Raw genomic sequence first — 11,863 nt, forward strand, 5'->3', positions numbered from 1 at the left:
ACAACCAAATTCTAACAGCACACACAGAAACTTCCCTCCCTCAAGATTTGAAAGTATCCTGTCCCCTGATTGGTCCTCTGGTCAGGTGACAGCCAGGCTTACTGAACTTGTTAACTCTTTATAGTTAAAAGAGATATAAAGTACTTCTGTTCTATTAACTCCTACTTTCTGTTTATGACAGGATGATGCACATAATTGTCTCCCTTTCATCAAATACCTAGTTAGTGTGTATATCCATCTGTATGTAGGCAGAGGATTCTCTGATGAGAACTTTGCAACATTTATCCCTGCCTTTTTGACCTCCAGATTGGTTTACTGTGTAACACATTCCTATGTGGGGCTGTCTTCGAAGAACACTTGTAAGCTACAGTTGGCCACCTCCTTAATTAGCACTGTTGGCCCCAAGGAACATTTTATACCAGTTTTCTGAGGTCTTCACTCGCTGCTTCTTTCCTTTTGGAAACAATTCAGGCGTCTTGACATCAGGATGTAAATATTCTGTGGTTTGGGTCCTGGCCTCTTTACCAGTGTGGTTGGGCCACTTGCATTTGCAAAACAAGTGCAGTTTTCCTTTCAACTGCATGGTGTTAAATCTCTGTCTCTTCTTATCACGCATGGATACGGTCTAGAGTACAGAGGTCTTTTCACAGTTCTCCTGATGACTTGTTGTAAGTCCTTGGGCAAGTCACCCACAGCCTGGATGCCTCAGATTCCTTCTTGGTTAAATGCTGGGGGAACCGGGGGAGATATTAAATGTTACAGAGATTCTGTACTAAAAATGTTACTACTTTTGGTGCAAAACAAACTTAATAAGCAAGAACCTTCCATAAAATAACCAGGTTAACCCTTGCCAGGAGGGTGAAGAAATGATGTGGAAGCCATATACATAACTTCTGGGAATTTTATGGCCTTAATCCTTTAGATAAAACTGAAAATCCTGCAAGTCCTAAGGGGGAGAGAAAATAGAAGTTCAGCGGCGCTTTAGCTATGAATTTCGTCAGCCTGCTGCTCTTTCATCATCTTGGTTTGAGTCCATGGAATGCAATCTACAGGGCTTTTGTTTTGTTTCCCCTGCTCTGCAGGGTAATTTTTGTCCTGCAACAAATGATGCATAACAAGATAATCTTTGAGACTAGTGAAATTGCACAGAATGGTAAAATAATTACTGTATTTATTTTGATTTAAATAATAAAAAAAGATGCACATAAAAAGCTCTAGATGCCCTGATGCATAATTAATTTTATAATAACAACAAAACCAAAACCCCAACCGGATTCAAAAAGGAACTCCATCAGCCAGCTCCCTTCAACTCCTCCTCCTACTTCCCACCTTTTCATCATTCTGGGACGCAAACCATCAGCTCTCTCTAAACAGCAGATCAAACAGTGTCTTTTTTGCAGCGTGCCCAGTATGAACTATTCCGTTACAAAGAGAAAAATCCAGGATTGACCGTGCTGGGAGGTGGTTACTAGGGTTACAGTGAAATGTTAGTGTAGGAATAAATTGCGTGTGATCGTTTTCAGGTAACAGACATGAAGACGGGACGCAGAGTGATTCTGAAGACCCCGTTGCACCCACAGCAGAAAAGGAGACCACCAGCAATGACCATGCAGCGGAGCAAGCCAGGCTGCAGCGCCAGATCAGGCGCGACCCCCATGAAATGCTGCATAACCAGCAGGCCTTCGTCATCGAGTTCTTTGATGATGACACGCCTCGTAAAAAGAGGTCACAGTCTTTCACGCACAGCGCACACTCCTCCCAGAGCGACACAGATCCTGTGCCGAAAACCAAGGTGGAAAAGCGCAAAGCTGCCATGCCTGCTGAGAAGCTTGGTAGCCCAGTGCCACCTCCTCATCTGACTGCCCAGGCAGGCAAGCCGGCCAGCAACTCCTTGGGGACACAGAGATCCAGCTCCTTTAAGAGAGAGAAGACAGAAGATCGGATCAGCTCTTCGTCATCCTCTGCTTCAAGGCTGTCTGCAAAGAACTTCGGCAGCATTGGGAGGAAGTCTAAAATTGCTCAGGATTTTGCTGCTGAGTATTTAAGGGAGAACTCTCAAGCTGGAAAGCTTAGCGCTGAGAAGCCAGCATTTCTGCAGATGCCAGTGGCTCCCCGGGTAGTAATATCGTCTGCACCAGATCCTGCCACCGCACCACCTACCGACCCAAAATTGGTCAAGGCTAGGAAGCACGATGAGGAGGATAGTTTAAGTGAAACGGGCACATACACCATTGAGACGGAGTCACAAGATAAAGAAGTAGAAGAAGCTCGGAAAATGATAGATCAGGTAAAATCACTCCAGGGAACACCTCTTATAAACATGATCACTGTTGGCTGACAAACCAGGGGTTGACCCAGGGACCTCTAGGGTATGTCTGTGCTGCAAAGTGGCAGCCCACGGCAGCTAGTCTCAGAGCCCAGGTCTACAGACTCGGGCCTATGGGCTTGTGCTAGAGTGCCAAAACAGCCTCCCCTCTCAGGCTACAGACCCTGAGCCTGAATGTCTGCATGTCCATTTGAGTGCTATAGCCTTGTTTGTAGACCTGGGCTCTGAGACGCTGCCGCTTGCAGTGTAGACGTACACCTCGAGCCAAAAATATGAGCTGCAATGGCTTCAGCTAAGGGTGTGAGCTGGATGGGAGCTCTAAGGGATTCCTGTCCTCTGTGGATCCAGCACAGAGGGGATCCTGTCACACATTCACGAGTGCATTACACAGGCACCGTAAATGGGGGTAAAATATCCATTAAAAACCCATCTGAAAAGGAGCAGGGGGACCTTATTGCAACTCATATCTTTGTGTCCAAATAGGATTTACATGCAAAGGTACAAGAATGGCCTTGCAAATGTACCAGCAAAGAGCAACGTGATGCTCAAAATAATGAAGGGGTTGATTCTGCCAAGATTTGTACAAACGAGTAACTTTAAACAACGGGACTGCTCCAATGCATAAGTCTTTGCAAGTTCAGGATCTAACTATGCATCATGCCCTTTACCCCACCTTCTCCAGCCCTGTTGTTAATAATATATGGGGCACATATACTCTGCCTGGGAGGCTCTCCCTGGCAGGCCAAAAGAAGCTGAAACGGAGGACAGATTTTCTTTATCTCAGGAGCCCCAGTGACATCCCCAACTTGTAGTTGGGCGTGGTTTGGTTTTGTTAAAGGGGACTTGTCCAGGCAGATGGCAACTAATTGCTGTAGGGAAGGGAAAGTCCGGGTGGGGTTGGTCATGGAAATGGTTGTATCTGTTGTAATTTAAAAAATGAATGTTAACTTAAAAAAAACCCCGACCACCCCAAACACAAACAGTTATTTAGTAAAGCGTGGCCTATTTCCAGGTTTAACAACAGAGGAAGCAGGCAGAGGTTCAAGTAAAACAGGCACGTGAAAAATAACAGAAATGTAGGCAAAGGATAAAGTAAAGTTTGGGGTGGGGGAATCCTGTGATTAAGTGGCGGGTGAAATACCTTACGTGGAATATATGAATTGGTTTGTATCTGACCATTTGAGACCCCAGTTTCAGTGTGATTAGCATTTTTTGGATTTGACTTTCATGGTTACAGCGTTTTAATCCCTCCCCTCCCCACCACACACTTTTTTTTAGGTTTTTGGCGTGTTTGAATCTCCAGAGTTTTCCAGATTATCTTCAGCCTACAGACCTGTTATAAAAGGCGAAAAGGAAGAACCAAGCTCTCACCAGCATCTAATCACTGAAAATGGCACCAGTCAGAAGACACTTCTGCTCCAGGCGTTCCCTTCAAAACCCACTTGTGGGTCCCAGGCTGAGATGCAGGTACAGGGAACAGGGATGATGTATGTGCTTTTCTGCCTTGGTGGGAATGTATTGATTTGATTTCACCTTTGGGAGACCAGTCTGTGTGTGCAAGAGGCTCTCCGGAGGGTGTGACATTCCCTAGGGTGCAAGCTGAACCGCTGTGTCCCTTCAGCTCTTCAGACTGAGATGCCTTTAACACTGCTTTGCTGCTGAATAGCAAACCTCTGCAGGTTCTGCTCACACACAGCCCCTAGAAAGTAAAGTCACTCCCAGCTGAGTACATGAATGCTATGCCCAGCCATCCTTAAATTACATAGAAGGTGACACCCGCATATCCCTGAATCTCAGCTTTGTGCCCTAGAAATGTGCATCTTGTACTGTTCAGTACCCACTGGCCACTACAAGCTCATAAATAGTCTGTCATCCCAGCAGTGGGTAATGAATATGCGGCAGCCCTGTTGACCTAGTAGAGATTTCTTAAAACACTTCAATCAAACACACTGGTTTAGATAAAACAATAAAAGAAAGATTTTAAGTGATCATAAATGGTAAGGCATAAAAGTCAGCACTGGTTACCAAAGAAATAAAAGGTTAAACACGCAAGCTAATTCCTAAACTTTATCAGACTAATAGGCTTAAAAGCAAAAGGTTTATCTCACCATGGGCTGCAGCACATTTCACAGACTGCATCCCTTTTCAGCCTGGGACCATTCCATCCCTTTTTCAGTTCTTTGAGAGTTGTTGCTGCCATAAGCAGAGAAATGGAAGGAGGAGAGGAGCGTCCTGTAGCGGTCGCTGTCTTTTATTTTTATATCCTCCTCCTCCTCCTCCTCTCTCTGAGGATTATCGCCCTACCGGGGTGTACACAGTCTCCTCTGTACATGAGATTCACACTGTAGCTGGGAGGCTATGTTAATTTCTTGTTTACACTTCCTCGTTGCTGAAGGATGGCTGCTTAAGTAAGTCATAACTCACTTGACTTTGTTGGTACCTGTCTGGGGTTGCCAGTATGTCTTTTCCTCTGAAAAATGGGTTTGTTGGCATTACCCAGAACTACAACATATTTCAGTAACAATCATATAGCAAAATCTCATAATTTTACACATAGTGTTGTTTATGCACATTTTAACAGGATCCTCATGTTCAGCAGATTATGAGTTTTCAAATGATACCTCATACTTGGTACAGAATATATCATAATCATATAAAGGGGTGAACATGGGGTACTGGGCGTCATGTGAGTACAGGGTGTCACAGAGGGGTTTTGTGACAAGACTTTTTGGTTAAAAAAAATTTAAACATTCCATTTGTCTCTTTATAGGTGCCTCCAGCATCTCAAGGTAGTCAGAAATGGGTCTCTAGGTGGGCAAGTCTTGCTGACAGCTACACAGACTCAGGGCTTTGTGAAGGTCAACAGCAGGGACTGGTATCTGAGGGCCATACAGGTAAGTACTGTACTGATGCCATCTTCGGGATGCTGGACAGTTTATTTAAAAGTGACATGAAAAGTGTGTGTGCGCGAGGGGAGGGAAGATGTGCTTATGCTCTTTTTTGTTGCTTTCTGATGGACATAAAGAAAATTTGAAATGCTGTTAAATTTTCTTACAGCTTACTGTCTGTTTTAACTAAAGTATTTGGAAAAAAATCTTGATTTGTTTAGGGTTAGCTGCCTCATCCGTTCAGTTAAGGGTACGAAGGCACCCAGTGCACATTTGAGTCATCCAAGTCATCCAACAAGAAAAGTGAAGACCATACTTGACATTCCTGATGTTTCTTAAGGTGGCATTGGGAACAATAACACTTAAGGGGGCAGGATTGGAAATAACCATCCATCAGGCATTGTTTATACTTCATTACAAAGGAAAAAAGAAAAGGCAGAACCCCAGTTTTTCCTTTGCAAGACATTTATGAAAACTAGTACTGACAAGCCCTCTTTAGCTCTGGTTTTGTGCACTTCTCCCATATTCTCAAGCTGTGCTGAGCATATCAGATTGTCCTTGGGTCTGGTAGAACTAGGTAGCAGCATTTGAAGTGATTGTAGGAAGCCTGATGCATAGAACAAAGTACAAGAGAAGAAAAAACAAAATGAAGTCTTAGCTCCTATCTCTGACATGATTCTAAAAAACTGAAAGGGCCTTGAGACCTGATGTTGAGAATCGGAGTTGGAGAGAGTAGGAAACGTTGTAATCCAGAAGACAACCGTGCCCCCTCTCTCTAGATAAGGAGCCATATGTCCTCTTTCCAACAGCTAAAAGGCTGCAAAAAGCAATTATTTTGTTCCAGAGATTATTTCCATAATATGGCACATTGTACTTGAATTCTCCTGGACAATTGGGTGTTTTATCTTGCAATGCCAATCAAGTTACAAGCCATTTATTATTTAAACGAAAAATGACAGAAGATATGAAATCCTGAGCTGTGACATGGGGTGAAGTAATAAAACTCTTCTAGTAAAGTGTGTCCTTAATAACACATTGGCTTCTAATTCCTGAGCCTGTTTAAACAGTAGGATTTCTATATGGAGACTTTGATGTGAAATACAATATACTAAGGTCTGTACAAGTGGAAAGTGGCATCTCTTTAGTGAAGTAAGCTACATCATCTAGTACATTTCTTAAAATGTTGCATCTCTGGTCCAAACATGGCTACATGGTTGACAGCTTTTCCCTGTTCCCTTTGGCAGGAAGAAGATACAGCTTCAGGGTCTCTTGTATATTTGTATAAGCTTTTCGATTTATGTATCAGAGGGGTAGCCGTGTTAGTCTGGATCTGTAAAAGCAGCAAAGAATCCTGTGGCACCTTATAGACTAACAGACGTTTTGGAGCATGAGCTTTCATGGGTGAATACCCACTTCGTCAGATGCATCTGATGAAGTGGGTATTCACCCACGAAAGCTCATGCTCCAATACGTCTGTTAGTCTATAAGGTGCCACAGGATTCTTTGCTGCTTTTCGATTTATATAACTCTGATAAGAGTGCTACACAGCTGGGATGTTTGAATGTCAAGGTTATTAAATCAGATTTAGGACTCGATTCTGCAAGGTGATGAGCACTGTGTCCCTGATCCAGCCTGGGACTTAAGCAAATGCTTAGCTTTAAGTATATGTATGGGACCTATTGATGTCAGTGCCTAAAATTAAGGACGTACTTAATTGCCTTTCTGGATCTGCGCCTTGCAGGCTCAAGCCCCTGGTGAATAAATGCAGTGTTCTTGTACAGCATATAAACAGCATTTAATGGGTGTCTTTTAATCTTTCTTAGAAAGTGGCACAGCTCATAAGCCAGGAGAACCAGAGACCATTGTGCCTTCAAGAACAAGAAGGCTTCTTCCCCAGCTCCCACCCAGTGATAAATCTGACAGCCCAACACCCACAGTTTTAATTTGTCAAGACTCGTATCCTGATGTATCCAAGAGAAACATTGTAAAGGAACAAGGTAAAGAAACCTATGGTGATCCCAGCACCCGATTGTTCATCCAAGAGGACTTGGATCCTGATAGCCTGAGTGATGCCAGCAAGTCCGACGATGGCTTTGGTTTGGAAAAAGGAAAGAAATGCAAAGAAAACACTAAAATGCCTGAGCAAGAACGACGAAAGGGGGCAGATTTAAAACCTGAGGTCCGACAGGCAGCAGCACCAGGGGTTTCAAGTATCACAACTGTAAGTGAGCCAGTATCTTCTTCCTTCTACATTGGTGATGAAACTAATGAGGTTGGGATTCCCTCCAAGCTTTCTCTAAGCATGTCTCATTCTCGAGCAGACAAAGAATGCAAGGATCAGGAGTTTCCTGTCAAGTCACCCAGTATAGCTGCTTCTGGAAAGCCACTGGTCAAAGACGTTAGTAGCACTTACATTAGCGCATCGGGGAAAATGGTTATTTCCCTTCTTCAGAATCTTGCTCAGGAGCAAGAAAACATAGCCACAAAAGAAATATCCTCCTTCATTAGGCAGGAAAGTTTTACCAAAGATAAATCAAGCGGCATTGTTCCTGAGAATAAACTTCCTCATATTTCAAGTCACCCTCTGCTTAAAGATTTAGATGTTGCACGATCAAGCCGTATGGACTACAATCAAGACACTCATCTTATCCTTAAAGACACTGAAACTGCTTTGGCAGCACTGGAAGCCAAAATACTTTGTCAAAACCACCAGCTGGACCTTTCAGAAACTATTCCTGGGCAGCTAGAAGACTCCTTATCTGGGGACTCAGATGTGGACACGGCAAGCACGGTCAGCTTGGTTAGCGGTAAAAACGAGCCAAGCAGCACACCGAAATTCCAAGTTACGAGCAGCTTGCAGAAGGAGAAATCCTCCTCCACGCCCTCTATCCAGGACCAGTGCAGCCAGCCCAGTGCTCGTGAAAGGCTGTCAGAAAAACGCAGGATGCTTCCGCCTGAGGCAGGAAACAGAGGAGAAACCGCCAAACGTTTCCAAATCAAGCGTAGTGCTGGGGCTCGTGGGTCACTGGATTTTACGGATGACGAAAGAAGCTCTAGTCTTCCTTACTTCCCAGTAACTGAAACGGCCTCCTCTGATCACGAGCATTCTGTTTCAAAATCCATCCCCAGAAGGAAACCTTTCACTCAGGCTATGAAAGAGGAGCGCAGCAAAGTGACTGCAAACGTGCAAAAGATCCAGCAAGTTCTCACCAGGTCCAACAGTTTATCGACCCCCAGGCCCACGAGGGCGTCAAAACTCCGTCGCGCCCGGTTGGGAGATGCATCAGATAATGAATGTGCCGACACCGAGAGAACCTCCAACCTCGAAGCCACAACTGCATCTTCTAAACAATCCGCAGAGTCTAAAAAGCTGTCCAGGCTTGACATCCTTGCCATGCCAAGGAAACGGGCAGGTTCGTTTACAGTGCCAAGCGACTCTGAAACTACACAGCCAAGAACTGGATTTTCGGGGCGCAGTGTGGAGTCATATTATGCAAATCGGAAGCCACCTGTGTCAGATGCTAGAACTGCAGCTAGAAAAACTGCAGCTGCTGCTACTACAAAGCAACCTTTCAGTAGAACTCGTTCTAGCAGTGTCAGGTATTCATCCACCTCCAGTAAGTGCTTACGTTTTATGTTTCTCCCTAGTCCCGCTCTTTTATAATATACAGACTCTCTATGTGGGCTCCAGGTGTAGTTCTCCTAGGAACAACAAAAGCACGGCCATGGGTGTGCCATGAGGAGGAAGAGACGGAAGGGAACAAGGAAGAGGGACAGAGGGAGAAGTGTGCACAAATAAGCATGTTGGTGCAATTCATGAACAACACAATTTAACACGTCAAGGTATAGAAATAGCACATATACCCAACTGAGATTGTTTGATCAACCAGAAGGATTTCATAACTGATTAGTGGTTTTTTGAGTGCCTCAGTTATTGCGTGCCCAACCTGAGATGCTTTAATAGGGGCTGACTTTCAGAAGGTGGGTATTGAGCACTTTCTAAAAGTCAGAGTGTCTCGAATTGCGCACCCAAAATCACTACTCACGTGAAGATCTTGGCCCTATTCACAAAGATAGAACTTCTTGACTATCCAGTGTCACACGGAAATTCACTGCTTGTCTTTGGTTTTGAAGAGCCAGAAAACATGTGCGTTGACCCAACAGAGAATTTATAACTGTGTCAATGATGGTTTGAGGTCAGAGTAGTAAATTTGAAGGCATCAGAGAAGGCAAAACGAGAAATAAGCAAGTGAGCAAATAATTTGGAAGCAGCTCTGCTGCTTGCAGCAAATCCAAAACATTGGATGATTGGACAATTGGCATTGAACTCTGATAGCCCATGAGGGGAGATGGCCTCTGTGCCTTTTTATTATCTGGGATGCAGCCTCCAAAATGTGCCATAGTTATAGTAGCTGCATACTTAAATCTCTCATTGAGGAATATGGTGCAGATTATTTGGCTGCCTACCTATGCAGAGCCATTGGCTATTTGTGAACGGTGTCTTGAACATTAACAGTTATGTTTAAACTGTACTTAAATTAATAGATGGGAAAGATGCATATGACAGATACTTCACAGTAATCAGAGATGGTTGTGAACATCATGTGGTCTGATACCCTGGTTCCTTGGCCTTCGGGCATAAGAACGTAAGAATGGCCCTACTGGGTCAGACCAAAGGTCCATCTAGCCCAGTATCCTGTCTTCCGACAGTGGCCAATGCCAGGTGCCCCAGAGGGAATACACAGAACAGGTAATTATCAAGTGATCCATCCCCTGTCTTTCATTCCCAGCTTCTGGCAAACAGAGACTAGAGACACCATTCCTTCCCATCCTGGCTAATAGCCATTGATGGACCTATTCTCCATGAATGTATCTAGTTCTTTTTTGAACCCAGTTATGGTTTTGGCCTTCACAACATCCTCTGGCAAGGAGTTCCACAGGTTGACTGTATGCCAACCATGCCGCAAGTCATATCAATTCACTTGGGCTTTTAATGAAGGAAAGGAATGAAGAGGGTGAGGAATTCTGTGGCTTGCTGAGTTTCACGGGGGCTGTTGGGACAGTGACTAGTGTCAGCCAATCTGTTTTTTGTAACTTGCACCAAAGACCTTGTCTTCACTACCAGAGTAAGTCGATCTAAGTCAACTTGAATAACGTAGCTGGAGTCGACGTAGCTTAGGTCGACTTACCCCGATATCTTCACTGTGCTTCCTATTGCATGCTGGAATTGTTATTCACTGCTGTTATTTTAATTTTCACTTTTTAAATGATCTAATCTCCTTTTATTTTGGTGGCGGGGGGGGTTGGTTACACACTGATATACAAAGAAATCACCATAGAGTATGAACAAGCTAAGTGTATATATACAATATTTCCCTTGTGTTTTCTGAGACGGGCTCCTATTTACAGTCTCTTGTGTTAGAATATTGACAAATTCAAAGCGCAGGGGATTGAACCAGATGACCTCTCGTGGTCCCTTCTAGCCTTACATTTCAGAGTTTTCCAGCTATGTTCTTCCTCTGCACTGGACCACACTGGACTTTGAATGTTAAAACAAATTCATGCCCAGTTCTTGTTCTAGATGAATTGGTTTTGGGCTTCCAGTACTTTGTTACAACACACTAACGGTGTTCCTTGTGTAGAATTACAGCAGAGAATTATAATTCTTTCTGTTTAGTATTTTAATAGAAAATGATTTATCTTCTAATTCCTTGATAGAATTCTGGACCTTGCACAAGTTCTACATAGACTGGGGTACTTTAATATGCTTTGTCGTACTGTAGATAGTGTTTGATATGTGTTTCTGTACTAATGAACAAACAGCTAGTACCCCCTTATAAGAGCAAAAAATAAACTTGAATAAGCTTAAATGTTTCACTGTGCTATCAAGGTGTTTTTTAACATGATACAGTAACAATTTGAAAGTGATATGCTTTGACACTGAAACCAGAGATTCTGAGTGATGTGAGGACTGGGAGAGAGCAGTGAGGTAGATCTGGCTGCCTTACTCAAGGATTTCTTAAAATAGTTAGCTGAGAGCCATTAACTCCATCCATTCCAGTGAAAACATAATCCTACCAATAGAGAAACAGAATGAATACATGTCCATGGGACATGAGATGCCAGGATGTTGTCAGCCTATCTTAAGCAATTGTACTGAGATGTCAGGATATTATCAGAATGTTTTGAAAGTTTGGGGCCACATTTGTCTCACATATGCTGGATTTATGCAGCGTGATGTCACTGGCTTCAGTGGCCTTAATTCTTATTTACACTAGCCGAGGTGAGTGGTGGATCAAGCCCTTAATTTTGAAATGTCCACTGAATGCAAGAATAACCTCTTGATTCTGAAAGTTGAATGGCTTTTTAGGGTTTTTTTAAACACTTTCTCAGCTGAATTATGAACAGATTCATTTTTCTGGTAACTTTATCATGAGCCAAGGCTCTTAGCAGGGGTGGCTCCAGGTCCCAGCACACCAAGCGCATGCTTGGGGCGGCAAGCCATGGGGGGCGCTCTGCCAGTCGCCGCGAGGGTGGCAGGCAGGCTGCCTTCGGCGTCTTGCCTGTGGAGGGTCCGCTGGTCCCGTGGCTTCAGTGGACCTCCCGCAGGCACGGCTGCGGGAGGTCCGCCGAAGCCGCGGGACCAGCG

General features: G+C 44.0%; 1 protein-coding gene across 2 annotated transcripts in view; it reads left to right on the top strand.

Moving 5' to 3' along the window:
- CEP170B (centrosomal protein 170B) overlaps positions 1-11,863 on the top strand; it is an 87,261-nt gene that overhangs the window by 49,396 nt on the left and 26,002 nt on the right. For both annotated transcript variants that reach the window (XM_032768807.1, XM_032768808.1), the window contains exons 9-12: positions 1,524-2,287; positions 3,605-3,793; positions 5,097-5,220; positions 7,038-8,831. In XM_032768807.1, the coding sequence (XP_032624698.1) occupies positions 1,524-2,287; positions 3,605-3,793; positions 5,097-5,220; positions 7,038-8,831 (2,871 nt within the window). The remainder of the gene's footprint in view (positions 1-1,523; positions 2,288-3,604; positions 3,794-5,096; positions 5,221-7,037; positions 8,832-11,863) is intronic.

The sequence above is a fragment of the Chelonoidis abingdonii genome, chromosome 4, assembly GCF_003597395.2.
Source record: "Chelonoidis abingdonii isolate Lonesome George chromosome 4, CheloAbing_2.0, whole genome shotgun sequence".
NCBI lineage: Eukaryota > Metazoa > Chordata > Testudines > Testudinidae > Chelonoidis > Chelonoidis abingdonii.